Source organism: Zonotrichia albicollis, chromosome 1 (assembly GCF_047830755.1).
Source record: "Zonotrichia albicollis isolate bZonAlb1 chromosome 1, bZonAlb1.hap1, whole genome shotgun sequence".
In the NCBI taxonomy this organism is placed as follows: domain Eukaryota; kingdom Metazoa; phylum Chordata; class Aves; order Passeriformes; family Passerellidae; genus Zonotrichia; species Zonotrichia albicollis.
The window spans coordinates 69,204,513-69,226,982 of NC_133819.1; the positions used below are offsets into that span (position 1 = coordinate 69,204,513).

At 41.9% G+C, this 22,470-nt stretch overlaps 1 protein-coding gene across 5 annotated transcripts in view; it reads left to right on the plus strand.

The window, feature by feature from the left end:
- The window catches only part of F13A1 (coagulation factor XIII A chain), a 129,921-nt gene that overhangs the window by 77,503 nt on the left and 29,948 nt on the right, over positions 1-22,470 (plus strand). For all 5 annotated transcript variants that reach the window (XM_026790222.2, XM_074544114.1, XM_026790223.2 and 2 more), the window contains 2 exons: positions 11,197-11,448; positions 18,007-18,125. In XM_026790222.2, the coding sequence (XP_026646023.2) occupies positions 11,197-11,448; positions 18,007-18,125 (371 nt within the window). The remainder of the gene's footprint in view (positions 1-11,196; positions 11,449-18,006; positions 18,126-22,470) is intronic.

The following is a 22,470-nucleotide window of genomic DNA, read 5'->3' on the forward strand; positions in this document are numbered from 1 at the left end:
TTTTGAGCTTTCAAAGTTATGTCTGGTTAATGTTGTATGGCAATGCTGAAAGGTAGGTGGAACAGGAAACCTCTTTTATCAGTGTTTAGGAGATGTAGGGAAGAGAGTCTGTTGTTTGAAGCAGGAGAGGTGACTGTATGAACTGAGATAGCAAAATATTGATTGCATAAAGAGGGGAAGTTACACTGGGTGGAAGAATCTTGCAACTTTTCAGCCTGTGTTTACAAACAACTTAGTAACAAGAGACAGAGTTCAGTGACGGTGATTTTGGACCAGAAACAGAATCATAGAATCACTAAAGTTATAAAAGACCTCTAAGATCATTGAGTCTACATGTTAGTCCAGCACTGCCATGTTTACCACCAAACTATGTATCTAAGCAGGGGTGGTTATTCCACCACTTCCCTGGGCAGCCTGTTCCAATGCATGGCTACCCTTTCAGTGAAGAGATTTTTCCCAGTATCCAATCTAAACTTCCCCTGGTACAACTTGAGACTATTCTTCTTGTTCTATTGCTTGTCACCTGTGAGAAGGGACCAGTTCCCTCCTTGCTACAGCCTCCTTTCAGGCAGTGTAGAGAGTGATAAGGTCTCCTCTGGGCCTCCTTTTCTGCAGGCTAAACACCTCCAGCTCCCTCAGCCACTCCTCATTGGGCTTCTGCTCCAGACCCTTGCCCAGCTCTGTTGCTCTTCTGCTGGACATGCTCCAGCACCTCAATGTCCTTGTTGCAGTGAGTGTTCCAGAACTGAGCACAGGATTTGAGGTGTGGCTCCACCAGTGCTGAGACACTTACTCAGGATGATATCAGAGACTTTCTTAATTTATTGCTGAAAGAGAAAGAGAGCTATTTTCCTCTCACTGAGAAGTCTTCATCAGAGACCCAGGTCCTAAGGTTCCTGTTGACTCATTGAAGGCATGGAGCTAGAGAAAGGCAGGACCTCACTAGAAAAGGAGAGAAGCTAAAGGGTTCCTGCTATGCTCCAAGATGGCCCCACCAAATTCTGGTCCCTACGACACAACTCTGGGAAACACCCAGCTTCATCTAGATTGATCTGGGGGTTTTTGTGCTAAGACATCAGTGTTGCCCTTATAAAGTCTTTAAAGTAGGTTATAATTGATGTTTTAATTTACTTTCCTGTGAGATGCAGATCTGAAATTTGTAACGCTGAGTCTTTTCCATCATTGAATTATGATGATGTGGCCACTTATTAGATTTGTTGCCTTCTCAAGCTAGATGGGCGTTTATCTCTTAAACATATGTGCAGTAAAAATGTTACTGGCTGAACATTTTTTTTCCATGGCTCTCTTCTTTCTAATTTAAATTAGAGTTGGGAGGCATGTTATGACAGTCCAGTGAATGATTGGCTGAACAGCCACAAGTGCCTTTAAAAATTTAATATACATAAATATCATTAGTTCTTTTGGGATTTAATTAAATTCAAGATAGTTCCCTTAATCTTTATATGTTTAAAACAAACAGCTGTATCAAGAAGACGTGGAAAATGGAACATTTGTTTTTTATTGCACTCTGTGCAGCTTGCATTTGTTTTAATCAGATATTCTATATTGGAAGAAGAAAATTAACACTTCTTTTGACATTGCACAATCCACTTAAGCGAACATATTCACTTATTTTTCTATTGCTCTTTCCTAACACATCCATCCATGGTTTGTAGCTTGAATCTCTAAGTAAGGATAAAAATACTCTCATATTCAGCCATAGTAGGAATGGGGTTAATAGAGCCTGAGCAAGGGGAGTCTCTGCAATAAACACAGCTCTGAATGATTCCTTTGGAGCTAGCCCTGAGTGTGTAGGGGAATTTCCCTCCCTCTTCTTCACTGTTGCTGTCCTTCCTATGACATGGGATGGGTGTCCATGCATGGTGGCTGACAACTGGCTGCAGATACCAGATAGAGTTCAATGCTATTGCCCTCCCCTGCTTTTTCTTTGCTTCTGTGAGCACCACTGCCCTCATGTTGCGAGGACTTTAATTCACAGAGATTCAAGCTCCTCTTCTGGGAACTAGTCAACACTCAGCACTCTGCAAATGTTTCTCTTTGTGAACATGTGGTGAAAATGCAGTATATTTGTTCTCAGAGGCCAGCAACAGGAAGCAAAACAAACACAGTCCACAGCAGAGAAGGAAAATTCAGAAATTATATGCCTGACTCTTGCCATTTCAAGTCCAATGTTTAATGCTGAGAAGAGAAAGGAAATTTCTCTTACTTAGGAAAGACAACTGTCTGCTGAATGTCTCAGTGCTGTGCTCTCAAACCTTTTGTCAGGGGGAGATGTGGCCATTTTCATCCAGTTTTTTTCGGTTTATCTTCCTGAAGAGCTGGCTCTCACCTCTTGTACTGCCTGAACAGCAGAACACAGACAAGAAGCTCTTGCCCAGGCTGCCTGTGAGCAAGGGAGAGAGGCAGGCACCTCCAAGCAGAGTTTAACCCTGCTGTCTTAAAGTGGGATTAACTCTCTTCTGGATTTTTTTTTCTTCCTCTCTTGACTCTCTGTCATAGACCAGACTCTGGCTTTAAGAACACCAAAGGCAGGGAAGTTGAATCCTGCCCTTTGGTACTGTCAGGCAGAAGCTATCCCTAGGGAGTGGCTCAGAAAACAGCCTTGCAGCAGAGGCAGCTTGAGCTCACAGAAACTTTTTGTTCTGAAAGGATTATACTTCCTAGGAATGTGCTGAGCTTGGGAGATTAAAGTGATGGACACACAGAAATATTGGCAGGCTGTTGTAAGATGACCTTTGCAAGGAGCACTCTGTGTGCCTGAATAGAAGATTTCAAATGGTGCAGCAGAACTGTTGAATAGAATAACCTCGATTGGAGGGGCCTCTGGTGGTCTTATCTCTAGCAGGTGAAAGCAGGTCCAGCTTCTCCAGCATCTCTGGATCTTTCCCTATGAGCAGGTTTTGAGTATCTCCAAGAGTGTGGATGCTTCCCCAAACAATGTGGACCAGGCTGTCCTGAACTGCAGAATATTTTGAGTGGTTCAAGGTTCTATTCTCATAAGGGATGGCTGGCCTTGACTCCCAGGCAATTCAGTTGGAGCTGGGAAAACCTGAAGTCTCCTTTTTCAGGGCTGTGCCTGGAGTGGAGGCTGTTAGTACAACAGTGTCTGCAAAGCTATTCAGAAGTTATTAGTTCCCAGCTTTGAGAAAGTTCCACAAGTTGACATTAATCCATCACAGAATTTTTATCCATTAAAGACTAATTTTGATCCTGAAAAATGTGACAATTGTAATGGATTGGTCCTGTGGGTGTGCACAGAACTATTCTATTTCCGCTATTCCCTAAAATTTACTTTCCTTTCTCTTTTTTTTTTCACTCCTATTTTTTCTTCTTTTGCATCATTAAAAAGATGATTAATGAAGCAAGTAAAGCAAGTAGAGACTGCTTAATCCTTCTAATTGATAATGAATCAAGGGTACCTGGAACAAATACTTTTTCTGTCATGTGAAACAAGATCTGAAACACTCAGAGAGCAATCTTTAATTACAATCCTTCTTAATCCACAGTCCATTAAAATGCCATTTTCACAGAATTCAGGGGTTAAATTGTATAAATAAATATATATATGTTTGTGTGTAAATATATATATATATTTGTGTGTATATATATATATATATATATATGAGAATATATAAAAAGTTCACCCCAATCTCTTGGAAGTCACTTTTACAGACATTGTTCCATGATAGTTCCGTATGACTGTAGTCGTTCTTGCTTTAACACACTGTTTTCTGTAGAGTCATCCCTGGTGAAATTGACTGAAATGCTAACATGTGAATTATTGTAATTCAGTTTTGCACATAATCCTTTATTAAATTAGGACCATAGCTGCCTGCCAAAATATGGAACACAATGAATGTGCCAAAAAATCCACATGGAAAAATATCCACTTATAAAGAGTAATTAGATGTAATTCCAGTTCTTGTGCTGAACCTCAGCCCTGCCACAGTACCTACGGTTTGAGAGCTGCTCTGTCACCACATATTTCCTTCATTTCCATCTACTTTCTGGCTTTTACAAGAGGAAAGGTGAGCATCACCACTTGGATGAAACTTGTTTTATTGGTCTGGGGTTGTGTTGAAAAAGCCACAATAGAAGTGCAGGTGCTGTGCTTACATCTAGTTCCACACAGTGGGATTAATTCCAGTTTGTTTGGAGCCTTAGTAAACCCAGAAGAGCCAAAGTACTTCCTCACCCATCTTGATCTGTCCTGACTCCTACCTTTGTGGTGATGGGGGTATTTTGTGTTCCTCTTAATTTTCCATAATGCAAGGCTTAGTGTGGGACAGCCAGTTTGGTGTGGGTGCTGCAAAGTTTCCACTGGCACTGCTGCACTGGCAGGGATTTCTCTGAAAAGCAGATGAATGATGAGATGGGCTTATACAGCCTTCAATCTTGCTTTTAGTAGTAGTTTCCAGTATGTGGCTGTAAATCCTTGAGGAGTTGATGAGTTTATATGGTGCATCCTGACTCTAATGATGTATTTCCCCACATCCTCATAAATTGCTGTCTATTTGTGTTTTCCTTAAATGGCTTCATAAATCCATATATATTGGTCTAGCCCTAAATGTTATTATGAACGTTTTATTCATTGACGCACTTCTGGAAGGGCCATAAATTCCAGTCCCCCAGGCTACTCTCACCTTTCCACACGTGTGCGTGTGTGGATACCCACCCACCCGTCCATATGGTCTCCTCAGGCTTCTATAAATCATTGGCTTCTGGCCTGAGATCAGAGGAGAGACTTACTACTCCTTTTTCCACAGTCTTCCCAAGCCAGTTCCAGGGGGATAGTTATAAACACATCAAAGAAGCTAAGAACATAAAGATGTTAGAGCTGATCCCATATGGCTTATTTAGGTGATACCAAATTCCCACTTACAGTCAGAGGGATATCTGAGTTCAACTAAATAACCAGAGGTCCAGTTCAGGATATGCACACCAGAATCTATGGAGCTCTTCACACTGTCCTACAGTGTCCACTGCCTTTCCCTGTTTTCACAGCAGAGTTGGGCCAGGAAAGATTCCAGGGTTATTGAGGTTTTGATGATTTTGTCAAGCAGTAATTCTGCCTTAGTGGGAAGTATTGCTACCTCTGCTGTCACCTATTCTCCTCAGCAGCGTTGGGGCAGGGTGGATTGTAGCCAACAGAGGTGCTAGAACATGAGATGCCCCCCAGCACTAGGGATGGGATGCCAAGCTGAATCTTACTCTGGGTGAAAGTTGCTCTTTGGAAAACTTTGGATCTTCATGTTTTAGGAGATTCCTTGGCTCTATCAAGAGAATTAGCCAGTCTAGAGGACACACTGTGTTGGTAGGTGACTCAGCACTGTGAGTTTATTAGATCCTGGTTTCACAAAGAAGTACAAAAAATTGAGCAGAGATACAAAAACACCTGATGGTCTAAACTTGAAATTTCAATTTTATGTCAGAAAAAATAATTTATTAGCAGCAGAACATATTTCCTAGAGATTGCCTCCCAGCAGACAAGAGACCTGTTTGCCAGCTCTTAACAAAAAACAAACCTCTCCACTTTCTGAACAAAGGCATTGGGGTATTCTTTTCCTCCCCTCTGGAATTCCCAGCTGGGCCCCAGAGGAGCAGAGAGGAGGGAGTCCCTTGAGGTGGTCTATGAATGCAGTATTTCATGCAAATTAGGCTTTATTAGGCTGACTTTTGCACTGCTTCAGCAGCATCAAGTGGCACATAAAATCTGGCTGTACTTTTTAGTTGTTTTACTAGCTAAGGTGCGTGGCTCTGATGTGTGTTTTGCAATTGTAAAGTACTACAAAAATTCACTGCTGGGACAGAGTGGCCAGATGTTGAGGATTCATAACGGGAGCCATGAGGAAAACTTCTTTCAAGATATTTGTGTTTACTACATTTCCAAGTTTGGATATAGCACTTCTGAAGGCAATGGAATTTGAGGGTGGTAGGAGGCCAGATGAGATGTTAGAGATTTAGAGACTAATGTTTTTAACAAAAAAATATTTCTTCTTCTTGCTTCTTTTGATTATTTTGAATTTTATGGGAGCACCTCTCCTGTTTCTTTCTAATTTGTTTTACTCTGTGTTTCATGTCATAAATCCCATATGCTAACACCTATCTCCAAGGCTGCTTGCTATCAAAAGGCTGACCTCTGCTGTACTGGTGACTTCCAGCTCAAACTTATTTATCACAGTAATTATACTTCCATAAATGGTGCTGAAATAGATTTTTTACCCTTTATAAGAAAGAGTGTATCTATATAAAACAAATGAACTTATAGGAAAATTGTTAATTACTGTGGGCAATCAACAACTCCAAAGGGAAACAGGTCACTTGACTTCTTGAAAAGCCAATCTTCCAAGGAGGGTTGCTAAAAAGACAAAGGCTACTGAGATACAGCTTTGTTCGCCTCCTTCTCTTCTGAAGTATCCCACTTCCATGAGGAACGAAATTCCCTGTGAAGGTCACTAGATCTCTAATCTCTGTGCTACCAAACCTTCCTTCCTCCCTGCTGGAACTAAAGCTCAGTTGTGTGGGACCTATCCAAGAGCACCTGCTGGTCCCTCCAGTGTCTGTGCCAGCAGCACAGCACTAATTCAGCCCTGGCATTTATGAGCTGTTTAACGCACACACACACACACACACACAGAGCAGTGCGCATGTCCACTGGGGATCAAGGGGAAAATTAAACTACATGTAGTCAGGAGCTTCCAGGGACAGGATAGAGAAGGAGAAGGAGGAGAATAGAACCAAGCAAGCCTTGGTTCCCGTTAGTCACTTATAAAGAACAGTGGCAGAATTGGATAACTGGAGGAGGACTGCTCGTGTTTTGACAGCTGAACTCACTGTACCTATTTGTCACCCTCTCTCTGCTGTTGTAATCCCTCTCTGGTGTGGCAGTTTTACCCAGAATTTAACACATGCTTGATGGGCCCAGAGCTGACATGCTAGGGATGAAAGGCATATGTTGAAAATAACTGACTTTGAACGCATGTGTGTGGCCACAGTTCTGTGATTTAGATGGCTTATTATTTTGCTGCTACATAAATAGATTTTGGCAAGTTTTAACAAATGCTGCACTTTGCTCTTTGGCCCTGTAAAGTGTTTATGTGTGACAGGGGACATCCCATGCATACCGACATCCACACACACTGCAGTCATGGTGCCTTTTGCCATGTAGATCTTTACTCATGATTTTTTAATTTATCTTCTGAACTTCTTCAATAGCAACAGCAGCTACTTTGCTCCTCTTTTCCTGAGTGCCTGGAAACCCCAAGTAGTGTAGAGTCAAGCTGAGCTGCAACTGAAGTGAGAAGGAGCTTTAGGACCCCAGCTTAGTTAGCTACAGAAACCAGGGTGGAATAAGAAAGGATAAGAAAAAAGAAAGAAGTATCAGAACATTGCAGACCTGTGCACTGTGCATCAGGGGAAATAGATTTGTTTGTGCCATTAGATGTTCTGTATAAGGGTGGTTTCTGTAAAAATTAATTTCTTCTGGCAGCATTGTGGCTCAGGACCTAGCACTGAAATGCAGAGTGTTGGAGCCCTGAGAAAGGGGGTCACTGTAAGTTCTCTCTCCTCTCCTGCTTCAAAGACAGCACAGTCAGTAGCTTCTATTCAGTACGTGATATTTTTGAAGGAGCCTATTAAAAAATTCACCCAGTGCAGGAATCTCCAGACTCTCTGAGTTCACAGGCTGGATTTTCCCATTTCCATGTGCTGTTAGAGTGAGCAGACAGGGACATCCCAACAGCATAATGTCATGCAATGACTTTGTCTGCCACAGAGCAATTGGCTGTGAAATGTCCTCATGTGAGGGCCAGGGCCTCCTACACCCAGAGAAAACGTGAGCACTGGGGAGTGAGGCAACCACAAAGAGCTGGCTGTGGAGCATAGTTCAGGCTGCCAACTCGTGGTGCAAATCAGAGCTGGAGAGATCCTGAGCCCGCTAATGCTACTGGCATAATGTCAGCACCCTCCTGTCAGCATAAAAAGGGTTTATCTTGTCTACATGTCCCAGTTCTGACATGCACTCAAACTGCCTCCTGCCTCTCTGTGGGTTGGGTTAGCACCAGACACCCTACAGAGAGTGCTCTGCCAGGCATTTACAGGCTTTTTGTAATAAGTCTTTGGATAGTATTGAATCTTCTTCCTTGGAGACTCAGCCAGAGAATGAAATCACCACTGCATGTTACTCCATCTGAGGAAGGGCCAACATTGCAGATATCCCAACTCTGAGCCAAAGCTGGCTCTACTTTTCCACTGCAGCCAGAAATGTGTGCTCAAGATGTAGATAAAGGTGAAAAGGCCAAGCCATCCTGATAGGACTTCCCTACAGAGTTGATAAACATAGTACTGAGCCTATGTAAGAATTATTTGGCCAGCAACCTTAGCATGTGGTGCCAAAGTTACTCAGCTTTATAGCACTCTAGTACCAAGACAACAGATGTGTGTAAATGAGACTAGTGTGGCTGATGCTGTCAGGTGTCTAGATGTGTGTTTACAATTCAGCTCCACAAGCTCCTGACAGAAGTAACAATTCCCTTACTCTTTCATTTATACCCCCTGTTGTTCCATTTGCATTTTGTTTTGTTTGGTTTTTGGTTTGGTTTTATTTGGTTTGATTCTATTTCAGAAGTATGGGGAACCTGTCCCCTCTTCAAAGAAAACATTGCAAATTGCTCACTGTGCTGTTGAAGGCTCTGCTCATCTTCCCAAACTTCCTTGTGGGTTCAGGATTTATGTAACCATTAGCAAGCACCAGATCATGATTGTCTGTCAGGAGCAAACACTGTCCTCTTGTATTTACTATTTATAACACCTGTAAAGTATCCTGACTTCTAGGATATCCGTCCCTGGCAAACCTGCTATGTCTGCAGGGATGTAGAGCATCCCTGGTGTCCCAGAGCACCTCCTCATGAGAGAGCAAGCTAATTCAGTGACCTCTTACCCTGTGGGACCAGCTGTGTGGGGCTCTGGGCTGAAAGAACCTTGCATACTCCTTCAACAGCAGCTACAGCTGCTGCCCTGTTGAGCAGAAGGTGTATTAGGGTGTCTTGTGGCTTTGCTTGTTTGGAAGGGAAAATGGGATTTTGAGGTTTCAGAACAAATGAGAATGTTTTTTTGCCAAACCTGCTTATGAGGTGCCAGTGGCTGTGGTCCCATAAGGATGTCTTGAAAAGTTTTGGTGGCCTCTTTGAGATTCTATCAGATTCCTATAGGCAGATTTTCTGGGAAGTGATTCTGCAGTCTCCTCATGTACACGTGGCATACACAGACATGGTGGTGCAAAGTCACTGCCAGAGCACAGCTCCTCCTGTCCCCAGTAGGCTCCTACACCGACATGCAGCTTCCAGCAAAGACAAGGATGTCAGTTCCTAACCATGTTAAAATAGTAATCTCTTCCCCCTCCCACCTTTCTGAAGGAGGTACGGGAGGTATTTTTAAAAGTAGCACTTGTTAACAGTTTTCAAGGATATCAGTTCAACTGCTTGGTTTGCTCTGCTGCTTTGTTTGGATTGCTGTTTTTAGAAACAGATTATGTCAAAACTAGAAGCAAAATATCAACTGTAGATGCAAGCTGGGTCATGCACAGTTGCACTGCAAAGAACAAAAATGTGTTCAGCTCCCAGATCTGTTACCTCTATAGGTTCTTCTCTCTACACTGGCTTCCTTTTGATGGTTTATATTTGAAGTGTCCAGTGCTCTATCTTCTAGTGTTTTCTATTGATTTTGCTCTCTTATTCTATTCCTTTATTCTTCTGTAGGTCTTTTCCTTCCATTGTGTTCCTCACTGATCTGAATGAGTTTCATGGGTTACAGCTTCCCTGGCCTGTAGGGCAAAGTGGGTTATTTATGTGCATTGAATATCTACAGAATGAAAATTCATGTGCTCAGAATAACCTCTTGGATGAAGCACAGTAGCCCCAGATTTCTCAGAAACACAAATGTCGTGGCAGCTTGCAAGTTTCAGATTTAAAGCCGGAGTTGTCCTTTCCCAAAATGTAGCAGTGTTCAGATCTGCGATTATCTCTACATGGGCAGTATAAAAATAAGCAAGCAGGAAAATGAGTTTAATTTTGAAGTTCTTAAATAGTAGGAATGAAAAATATAGAAGTCTGTCCCTCCGTCTGCCATCATTGCTTTTCATTACCCTATTTTTGAATGAGGCCAACTTTCAGCCTAAAATATGAAATGAAGAGTAGATTTGAGAATGAGATAAGGAACTCATCCTTCTCACAAATGTGTCTTCTGTCTGTGCTTCTGGTTGGCTTCCAGATTTAGTTTGGCTCTACCTCAGTCTCAAGGGGTGGAGCCTCACACAACTTTGAATCCTGGCACTGAGCATGTTTACATGTAGCCTATCCATCTAGCTGTTTTTAGAGTTGGCGGAGTAAAATAAGCTCCTCTGGGGTGTGATTTGTCTTACTATGAGGCAGACTCTCACGTGAGGTACTTTGGAGGCATGTCATACTTTGGGACCCATTTCTGGCAGAGGAAGTTTGGTGATTCAGCCCCAGTGTAGTGGTTTATATTCTGGGCATCCAGAATCTAAACCACCTGAGGAGTGGATGCTCGGAGGGAACCGAGCACTGGATATCTGCATATGGACTCATTTGTGTTTCCTCCATCTGTGTGGACTTCACGAAAGAGCTCTTGGCCTCTGCTTGGCAGTGCAGTAGTGCAGAGAAGAACAGGGCTCTGCTCTGCTAAAGAGCCCCAAAGCTGATGTCTGTGCCTCAGAGGGCACTTGTGTGCTAGCAACAAGGGTGGTGGGTGCATCTGAACTGAGGAAGGGCTCTCACCTAAACTCCTAAACTTACCAACAGTCTAGCTGGTGTTGTTGACACCAAGGCAAGGAGCAAGCTGAAGTGCAGCTTGCTGCACTAGGATAAACAATGGTGAGCAAGAAAGGCCTGGACAGCCCCTTCTCATGCTGGCAGGGCTATCTATGCTCTAGCAGTGCTCAAGCCAGTGAGACTGGAGCCTGCTGGAGAGAGGTGGGTGGGGGGACAGGCTGCCTGCAGGGAGCTGTTGCAACTATTTTTCAAGTTACCAGGCCCTGTGAGGGGCAATGAGAGAGTAGGTTCTTTTTGCCCACTAAAAGCTGTCACCTCCATTGAAAATAAAACAAAAAGACAGAGGACTACTAGAAAATTTAAAAACTGTCTTCACTTCTCACTCCAGGTCGCTACCCACAGCAAAACAAAGGCACCTACATCCCAATTCCAGTAGGCGGTGCACTAAAACCTGGTCAGTGGGGAGCGAAGGTTATCCACAGGGAAAACAACTCCATTCGGCTGTCCATCATGTCTTCTGCCACCTGCATCATTGGCAAGTTTCGCTTTTATGTTGCTGTCTTGACTCCCTATGGCATCCTTCGGACACGCAGGAATTCAGCGACCGACACGTACATCTTGTTCAATCCCTGGTGCCAGCGTAAGTACCTGCTCAAAGGCTTGCACTTTGTGCTGCTGGGCTCATCAGCTTCTAGGTGGGTTGGTCCAGGAATGGGGGAATGGTACCAAGGAGGTTGGAGACGTGTCAGTTTGGGTCTGGAAAATTTACAGGAATTCTGCCAAAAGTCAAGTCTTTCAGGCGGGGGAATAGCCCTGTGTGAGCAGGGTTCTGTGCTGGAAACCAATTACTTCATTTTGTCTAAACTCTGCAGTTTTATGAGGCCAAGCCTGTGTTTGCTAGCTCAGGCTCCATTTCTCATAGTAAACACACCCTAAGGCTTTACTCTGACTTGAATAGGCAACACTGAGAGTCTCCAGTGTGCCTGTGTGTGCCTTAAACAAGTCAATATAAGCATAATTTTTTCCAGGATTTGTTGTGGGGCAGGATGTGGTGGCTACACATACTCTGTTGTCTTACATTGCTAATTGCCACATTTGGGATTGAACATCTGAAGTCAAAATATTGTGGGAATTTAAGGGGAGCTGCACAGGTTGGGTGGAGTCAGCTTGCTGTGGCATCACTGGTGGTGCCTTCCTGCTGCTACATGACATTTGCCCTTATAACTTCCCTTTTAGTGGTGACTAATTAGCAACGGTGCCCTCTCTGAGGAACAAAACATTTTGCAAATGAGCCTTTTTTTTATAATACAGTGGGTTGAAGAACAATTATTTTTTTTTTAATCTCTCGGGATCCTTGGAAGAAATTAAGCTTTATGCTGTCAGGGTTGTATTTTACCCAATGAACTCTGTGTCTGGCTTTCAGGAGAGGGCAAGGAGGACCAGAGAGGTTTGGCTCTGCCTTCTGACAGGCTGTAGCACTGTCTTAGCTTCCGACACATGCAAGGCTCCAAATCACATGTATTGCAGTATATTTAGGTCACCAGCTACCTTCAATATTCTCCTGCTACCCTTCATCTTTCCATTTTTTTTACCACAGTATTTGCATCAAATAATCCTGTACCAAAGAAGGGCCCTCCTACCAAGTGACAAGTAAGTTTAGCATTATTAGTAGAGCCCATTATTCAGCTGCACTGCTGTCAGTACATGGAATGATTTGTACTGGGTTCATTACTTGCCCCTAGTCCAAGGGAATATAAGCAATGATTAGCTTATGCATTATTTAAGAAGATATAGATTAATGCTGAATAAAGAGGAGTTAGTTAAGTGGGAATAGGAGGGAAGGGCAGGGCTGAAGGCCCTGCCACACTGTGAGATACTTCTGAAATCAGTGTAAGGTACCTCAGAGCAGTGTGCTAACAGTTTGTTCTGGAGGGTGGGCAACAGAAAGAGAGGAAACATTGCCAAAGCTATGATCAACTGTGAGCAGACAAAACTTCTCAATGTTTGTTTTGGCATCATCAGACTCACAGCTTCAGCCACAGAAGGCAGAAAGCTCTGCCTAAAGGTAGAGCACTACTTGGTTTTAGTCCTGTGTGTTGTAACAGCCAGCACAGTGATGCTGCAGAGGCTCAGCTCGTCTTTGGAAAGGTATAAACTGCAGGGAAAATCTTCTTAAACTGCCTCAGTTTACCTTGTGTTTAGCAGACAACCAGCCAGGGCTTCATGCTGTCCTTATGTGGAGAAAAGATGTGATGTGGGGGGGTTGCCTACCCCACTGTGGTGTGACTGGGACCACACAGGCTGATGTGAGGTGTTAGTCAGAGGGAAAAAGGGAAAATCGATCCCTACTTCACACCTCCTTGCCCAGCAATTCTACATGCAGACTGATCCACCATTATTCATGGTATACAGACACTTTGCTCTCCTGTGCCCTCCCTCTCTCACGCCTGAGCTGAATGAGTCCAAAAGCCAGCAAGATTAAAAACCACAGCCTGGGAGTAAACTCACAGGGAGCAAGACATACAGCAGTTGCCTCCAGCGGCAGGCATATTCAAGGCTGATGGAAAAAGTCTGCCTTAGGAAAGCAAAATTATTTTCTGGGCAGCAAAGACATGTTGTGTGACCCTAGAGCCAGGGCAGGCAACTTGGGGACCACATTTCCCTCTGCAGCTTACATTTTCAGGTGTGTCTCAATGGCTTCAGGTCCTGTCCCTTGCTGAATACTGTGGTTTTCATTTCCTGCTTGTTTAATTTGGATTTGGATATATCCTCATTTCTTGTTCCTCTTTTACTCCTAGGTAGTTTGGGTAATTGGCTCCTATATCTGTCTTTCCCTCCTCTCCTTTGTTAGAAAATCAAGGACTGTTTCTTCATGCTTTATCCCCTGGCTGGAAAAGATTTTTCAGTGGAATGACAAAAGGGTAGAAAAACTGAGGCTGTTAAAGTGCAGAGAAAACAATAGTTTGAAAATCTTCTAGGCTTGTTTGCTGGTTTAATAGCTAAGCAGAAAAGTCTGAGTGAAAAGCCTCATTAAAAAGAGAGGAGAGTGATGCCAGGAATGAATGGGGATTGTTATAGCAGGGAGCAGAGTGTCGGCTCTGGAGCCTGGTGCAGCTTTCCGACTCATCATCTCGGAGGAGCATCAATATGTCAGTATGAGCTTTTCTTTGAGACAGAGGCATTTGTGCCCTTTCTTATTACTCCTTTTCTCACTATAGTTCAGTTTTGACATATTTTCCCAGGCAGGGTTGTTTTTCTTGTCCTGCTGCTTCAGAAGAAGTTTGAATACTTTACCAGTCAAACTACAGAGTACTTTGCTTCCAGAATCATCATATGCTTTTATATATTTTAATCCCTTTAGCTATATTTAAGACTGATAACAAAGAATGCTTTAAAGACACAGGGCCAGGGTCTCCAAAATTATATACACCAGTCCCAAACATCTGGGAATTCAGCTAACTTGTAGATTGAGATTTCAGTTACTCAGGTGAAGTTTTAATTACTTAATAAGCAAGGCAAAGTCTATGAGGAGAGACAGCATCCTTTCTACAGCCAGATTACATCGCTGGATAAAACAGATGTGCTTTTAGGCATGCAGAGCTCTCTTCAGTTCTGGAACAGAAGATACAAATGGCAAGTAGTTAAGGATAACTTTTTGGAATTTAACTAAACTCTTGGCAATATCAGACTACATGAAAGCGGAGAAGAACTCCTTTGATCTGGATACTGTGAGCTCTTTCCAAGGAGCTGTGAGCTCTTTCCAAGCAGGTGCTGAGTCCTTGCAACTTTCTGCTGGGGAGTATTAAGTGCTTATCAGGAAAAGACCTTGTGCTGACTTCTGTGACTCTCTCACAGGTGGAGGTGCACAGTGTAGCTGAGTAAGTTGCAAACCTTGTGGGCCGAGGTGTGCATTTTGCTTACCCAAGCCTCATGCAAGTGGATTACATTTAAACAATTTAATATATTGCAGCTTTATTGGGTCAGCTGCATGTTTCTTCTGCTTAAATGTTCTAATACAGTTTGAGGATTAGTAACATGTGGTTGACTCTGGACTCATCTCACATGTTACCAGTCATCCAAATCTGGCCCAATAACATTTTATTACTTTTATGGGTAAATCTTAAATTTGATTGTTTGTGCCATAGATTCCACATGGGCAAAATTCACACAGAGCTTCATCCTTCTGCTACATTAATGTAGGCAAGTACTAGCACTATTCAAGGCAGCATACTGACCTTGATCCTGGGTAGACTGTTTTTTGTAGATAACTGCATTGACCTCTTGCAGCTTGGAGTTTGTCACAGCACCATCCTCTTCCCAACACGAGCCCTGCGGGTTCCAGTTGAGGCCCAGCCTCACATTCCTGGATTCCCACAGGAGCACACTGAAGGGAGGCTGGGAGCTCAGGGCAAGCCTGCTGCTTCCACTTTCACCTGTCTGCTGGTGCTGCTGCGTTCAGCTGTCACTGTCTGCATGAAGAAATGGCTTTTCCAGCACCACAGGGTGGCTGTGCTGGGGTTGGGGTCTCTCCATGCAGAGTATAACTCATTCCCTTTCCCAAATATAAAGGGTTACTCTGCACTCCTCATGTCTTTAGCAAGGGATTCCTCACCTGCAGTGCTGTCTTCACGTGAAGTGCATTTTCACCTTTCCCAACTTCAAACAGAGTAGCATGGAAGCTAATTTGCTTCTTTGTAGCATTGCTGGTGTCTCAGTAAATTCCCAGGATAAAAGTGAGTAAAAAAACCTCTGAACTGCTAGAGAAAAAGAACAAACAAACCCAGCACATTTCTGTAGAATTCTTCTGTTTGTCAGATGTGAGCTTCCACTTGCACAAAATAATTAGGAGTTGCATTATGTAGAGCATGCTTAGCATCAAAGTAGTCACAAATGCCTCATATTTTTTTCTAAACAGTCTCAAGGGCAGTGAAAGCTGTCAAAAATCAAAGCAGCTGGCTTCCCTATAAAACACAAAAGACCTTTTTACCTTATCAAAAACACAAATATTTCAAATAATCGACAGAGAAGTTAATCAATTTTCATCTGATTTAGCAAAGATCATGCAGTCTCAAAATAACATAAGCATCTCAATTGATACCAGCAAGATCAATGTTGATATTTTTAATCCCCAAAAGAAAACAACAGCTGTCAAGAAGGCATATGCACACACTTCACTGAATGTGTAACTGCACAGAAGAAGGTGTGAATTCTCCTTCTTTAAATGAACTCTATGTACTATTTGTATGAACAGACTTTAATAAAATCCAGTGCTCAGTGAGAGAATGCAGATAATCGTTCAATGAGCAAATCAGGCAAATCCAGCCTAATGAAACAGAGCCTACATGATCTATAACACCTGCCATATTTTTAGTAGGGATGTTATACAAAATTTGTTGGACCACAAAAAAATCATGTAATATACAGTTTCATATGTGTATGAGAGTCCCTGCTTGCAGAAATGGCTGCAGCCTTTTCATTCACTGTCAAGTTTGAACACTCTTTCACCTTGTAGTCTCTGAATATAGCAAACCTATGATCATCCACTTTGTACACGGCTGCAGCTTTTCACTACCCTAGGTCACGGGTACTGAAAAGCTTACAAACTTCTTAGTGGCCCTGCCTTTAGGAGGCAGGTGAATATCACCCTGCCAAATAACAAGAGTGAGTCTCAGACCTGTCTACTTTAGGTAAAACTCCATGGAACCTGCTGTTCCTCTGCTTGCTCCAAGTTGTACGTAGTCATCAGTCATCATAATTTTAAAAAATTATTTGTAATTATTCTTATTTATTTTTTATTTTCTAAATTTTTAAAGTTATTTTAAAATTTAAAAAATTTAATTTTAATTTATTTTATTTTTAAAATTTTAAATTTTTTAAATTTTTAAAATTTAATATTTTTTATTTTTAAATGTATTTTTAATTTTTGTTTTAATTTAAATTTTTTATTTTATTTTAAATTAATTTTTTAAATTTTAATTTTTTTTTAATTTGTTTGTTTGTTTTGTGGGCTCAGGTTTTAGCTTCTTTTTGGCCAAATTGCAGATTCATGGAGAAATGAAGAAGCTTTTGAGGATGAGGTTTACACGAAAGTGCAAATCTGATTTGCATTTCAACAAAACAGAGCAAATCAATACGCTTTTAAAAGTTAAATGATCCTCTAGTAATTTGTAATGGAGTGCTGAAGAAATCTACTATGACAGTAGTGAGTGTAGTTTTGTACTTGCTCATATCAAGCTGTTGGAAGTTTCCTTTAATTTCCTATCTGGAACCACAGTACTGATTTCTTCAAATTAATTCATTTCCCTGGTATTAATTGTTAACGTGTATCTTTTACTCTCAAAATACAAGCATTGGTACAAGAAAGAAATCTTTAACTATTCTAGAATCTCAGCATCGCAGCCTGCTTCATACTTCTCCGTGAATGTCTGAATGGTTTCCTGCCATTCAGGGTTCCTTATGAACGTTAATAATGAGTTATTTACACATGTAAATCATATTTGCAAGTCAAGTATGTATGCATATGCTCTTGATTTTTTATATAAGTCTAGTCTAGAATGTACCTTTTGTATATGTTTTGATAAAGACCTCTTGCAATTACTTCTAGGTCTCACTTAGACACTTGTGAATATGAATTTCTCCTCATATTACCTGATCAGTCAAGCTATGTGGGGAAGGGATGTTCCAGTCAATAAGTAATGCACAGAAAAGGCAACCAAACCTTTCTTTTAATATGTTAGAAAAACTGTATTCCAAATTTTTTAATGCACTACAGATTTTTCTTTAGATCTCTTGACCTGAGCTGTTTTCCATTAACATTAATAGGTTTGAAATTGTTCTTTGATCTGTTTATATAGATGCAGAATTGCATCATGGTGCTCCAACTTTTAAATTAGTTGTACACACTAATCATAAAATTCGTGATGAGATGTGACATTTTAATCATACTTTACAGAACCCTGAGAATACGGACAGGAGTTGCCAGCACTTTTCCATCTTGCATATCAAGTTGTATATCATATTCCTAACTAGGATGACCACCTCCTTATCCATGTACTCTGTTGAAGCAAGTAATGCTTTGTTTGATGCAAGAGGGGTACTTTTCACCAAAGATGAATGTATGATATGCTAAGATGTTTTATCGGTCCTATGTGAAAATTAGGCACTTGTACTAATATTTATTTTTGGTAAACTAATGCAGTGGATGCTGTGTACCTGGATGACGAGAAAGAAAGGGAAGAATATGTCCTGAATGATGTTGGTATTGTATTCCATGGAAACGCTGAAGATGTAAAATCAAGAAGCTGGAGTTACGGGCAGGTGAGCTGTTTAGATCTCCTCTGGATGCTCCCAGTAGGACAGCAAATGAGTTTAATTGACACCAGACTGTGGCTGAGACTGTGGGCTCTGGAATGCATTATTGGTTTCTCCTTCAGAAAGATAAGGGGTATCATTTTAAAATTGCATGAAGTGGGTGTATGCCTAATCCAGAAAAGCAATATTATAATAGCTGATATTTAAAGACCTTGTTTCAGGGGCATATTTCAGATACGAAAAGGCTGCCTGTTGGAAGTTATAATCATTAGCTGAGGTTTCCACAGGGCAGAGGTATTTCTGCTGCTGCATTATTGCTACTTCAGGATCAAATCAATTTATGAAAGGTAGAGTTGTTTGTTTGGCTTTTTTTCATTTTTTGACAACAGGTTGTATTGCTTTTTGACTTTTCTTTTTAGCTTTAGCAACTAGGTGGAAATGATTTTGTTATTTTTGGGGATCAGATAGTCACAAGGTTCCCATGACAAAGTAGTGTTTAATTCCAAAGTTCTAAATTCTCTCTCCCTTTTCTGCCTGGGCTTGATATCATCAGTCTCCAGTGGTCTCTTGCAGTCTGGGGAAGACACCCTCCACTAGGCTGGAGTGGGATATTGGTGTGCATTCAATAACACAGAATCATAGAATAATTTGAGTTGGAAGGGATTTTTAAAGATCATCTGTTTCCACCACCTCACCATGGACACAAACACCTTCCATTAGACCAGGCGCTCAGACTCCTGTCCAGCCTGGCCTGGAACACTTCCATGGATGACCACCCACAGCTTCTCTGGGTAGCCTGTTCCAGCAATTTACCACCATCATTGAAAAAACCTTCTCCTTTATACATAATCAAAACCAACCCTCTTTTAGTTTAGAACCACTACCCCTTGTTTCAGACTTTTTACTTGCCTATTTTACCTCAACTTTCTCATAAGAGCTACCCAGCCTAAAAATCCCCACAGGATGGAAGAATTAATTTATTGTGTTAGAATGGGAAAAAGGCATTGCCGAGCAGAACTGAAATTGAAGCAAAGCTATAATCCTAGCTGTCACTCAGAGGGGCTCCAAGAGACAGATATTGGACATGGTCAATTTGTCTCATCTCATCTGTTGATTTTCACAACAGCATAATTAAGAAGGTATTTCCTTACTACTGTGGTGATGGATCCATTCAGTTTTTGTGGTACCTCCCTAGCACAGCCTTGCAGAAGGGTCCTTACAACCTGCTTTTTCTCCCTCAGCTAAATACCACCTCAAAGCTTGAGCAGGATGGATTGCCAATGTGCTTGCCCTGGAGAGCTCTTTGAACTCACATCTCTCTTTTTTCCTAATTTAAGGGTACAATTTAATCTTTTTTTCCCTGTGGCAGCACTGCATTAGGGAGTTCCTGCCTCTGCACCATTCCTTTGGTTGTGTCAGTGCCGTTGTTTGCAAGGGCTGACTGGTTTCCTGACTGAGACAAAAACAACCCATAAATAAGGAGTGAGGAAGAAATTCCATAAACTGCTGGTGCCTCTGATATAACAGATGTGGAGCCAGCTTCTGAGGCCAAAGCTGGGCTTGCATGTAAGCTGACCAAAAATGCCCCCTCCTGGCCCTTCTTTCCCCCTGCAAGCACTTGTGCAGCCATGCAGTGACTCACACTGGAGAGCTGATCTAGCTGAATAAGACTCTCCTTGATTTTTTTCCCCTTTGGGTAATTTCTGGGTTTGCTCTATTCCTAGATTTGGGATTCACTCCATGACAGATGTAAGGGGGAGGGAGAGAGGGGAATAAGCACCTGGGGTGGAAGATGCTGCCTAAACCAGATGCTGGATTTATGTCCTAAGATGTTAAATTTATGGCCTATGATGGCTTGGCCGGAGATGTTTATATTCTGGGATTCTGGCATCTTCCTGACACAAATACCAGCCTTCCTTGAGAAACTGCATTATTTATTTGGTTTTGCTAGGAGGTAGTTCTGCCTGGGAAGTTATGGCCATTCCACAGTCCTTTGTCATGTACTTTGGAAATGGAAATTCCTGTGTTGGTTGAAATCAGAGGACCTGATTTTCACCTTATGCTGTGGTGCATCTTTTGGTATTGGTTGCCCATGTGAAAGCTGAGTGTGGCAGATGCATCCCAACAGGCCCAAGCCAAGAGCTTTGATGGAATTAATAATTTTGTGGGGGTTTAACAGACATGTCAATCTGCAAAGGAACAGAAAAATGTTCTTCCGGTTCCCTTGCTTTCAGTGAAAGGGAGGAGAGAGTGTTCCCGATCTTACCCTGTCCATTTCCAACCATTAAAGACACATTTTTGGCAATCCTAGGTGTTAAAAACAGCAGTATTTCTGCGAGTAAAAGCACTAGCAGAAAGGCCTATATTAAGATATATCATATAATTATGCTTTTTACATTTATGATATATAGACCTTTACAACATGTAAGTCAGAAGCACAAGGCCACACAGAGTCAAAGAGGTGAAAGGTACGTGGTCATATACAAAAATGCAGATAGACTAGTGCATGGTAATATTCTTAAGCTAAAAAATTACTTAGGACAATGACAGCTGGATGCTTTAACCCAGGTTGTGAATTGAAAAGGAGCATAGAGTTCAAAATTGGTTGGAGATGGTTTTCAAATCTGTTGTCTATAATGAGAAGCATCAACACGAGAGAAAAAAAGGCAAGAAATGTGGACAGAGGAAGAGAAAAACCCAGAACAGCTGAAACATGGCTGCAATGAATGAGGACGGAGGTGTTCCTTGTAACATGGCTGTGATCCCTCCTAAGAAAGTGTAAAAGGCAGTCACTAAGAAAATTCCATGGAGGATCCAGGGGAAATTTGGGTTTGGAAGAAATCTAGGCACATAGGAATTCTCTAGCTGAAAAATGTCAGAAGTTGGATGCTATATCAATCATTTAATGTTGACTTTTGGTTTTGTGAGAAGCAGAAAAGAAAACAAGTGAACATAGAGTTCTGTTGCCATCATGGCTTCTCTCAAATCCACACATTGATCTGCTTGAGCCTGGAAACCCAAAAAACGGTGCCCATGTAATTCTACAGCACATGCATTTGGTCAGGTCAGACCACAGGCAACATGAGATCACATCTGTCTGCAACTGATTGTGAGAAACACAGCCTCAAGTCAAGCAGTGCAAAAAGTGATACAGCCTCTTTACTCTGGTTTTAATGGAAGATGATCTATTGGAAACAGTTTAGCATGCAGGTGGATGCCCAGGACAGCTACATGTGCTGCTCTATAAAACAAGGCATGTCTGTGTGCACTTCACCTGGGTGCTTTCTCGTGCCTTATTTTCCATCTGCATTTTTTCCCAGGTGGTTTTACCAAAGTTCCTTCCTCCTGAAAAAGGTATATTTTCATTTCAGCTTCAATGGAATAGACAGGGACTGTGCCTGAACCAGGTTCACCCAACTATCCTAGCTGCCCTGCCTACTACTTCTCTAGTTCCTCTGATATTTCAGAGATGTTCAGCCTTATAACTGCTATTTTTCTATTCCACTTCCCTCTAGGTAGGATTTTCTTGCCAAGAATGAGGGCATAAAACTGATTTAGTTTGATTAATTACTTTTAAAATTCCTTAATAGTCAAGAAGGGTAAAACTGGCCTTAGCATTAAGGCTACTCTGCATCCTACACTACTCCAAAAGTGTAAGCCAGGTAGCCCTTGCAGCTTGTCCTCTCTTCCCTGTTGATCCAGTTATTTCACTAGCATTCATGTCACTTTGTAAATGCTAAGGTGGAAGGCAACATCCCTGATAGCTATTTATTTCCTCTTTATTCTTTCTGTGAAAGAAAACACTGGCAAGATTGACAGTGTCTCATAAAATGTAGATGAGAAAAGTTTAATTTGCAGGGTAAACCTCTTACTGATCTAACCCAGGCCTGATTAATTGAAGTGCAGATAGCAGATTTTGATCCTGGTAAAAGATTGTTGGGCCAGACTCGAAGAAAAGTGAATTTGAGCCTGGAATGACAGCTTCAAGGGCCCAGAGTTTACATTTTCTGTTGTGAGGATTCTCCTTGGGAAAGAGGTTCTCCACAGCACAGTTATTGACCCAACATTATTTGCATCACATCCCAGTAGAGAGGACTGGGATGTGCAATTATTCAGCTTCCCAGTAATGACAAAATACTAGTAGTAGGTCTCTGAGAAACACTGATCCTTGTTTCCCTATTCCCAAACACCATTAATTCAGTTTTGCTCAACTATAAAGTGATCACTAGTGAATATCTGCTCCAGAGAAAGTAATTCAGTGCAAGTGTGGGTGATAATAAGAGAGGTGTGCTGCCTTGGAGGATGCTTGCTGAAAAGGATCCATATGGCAGTGGTATCCTCAAGGCAGAAG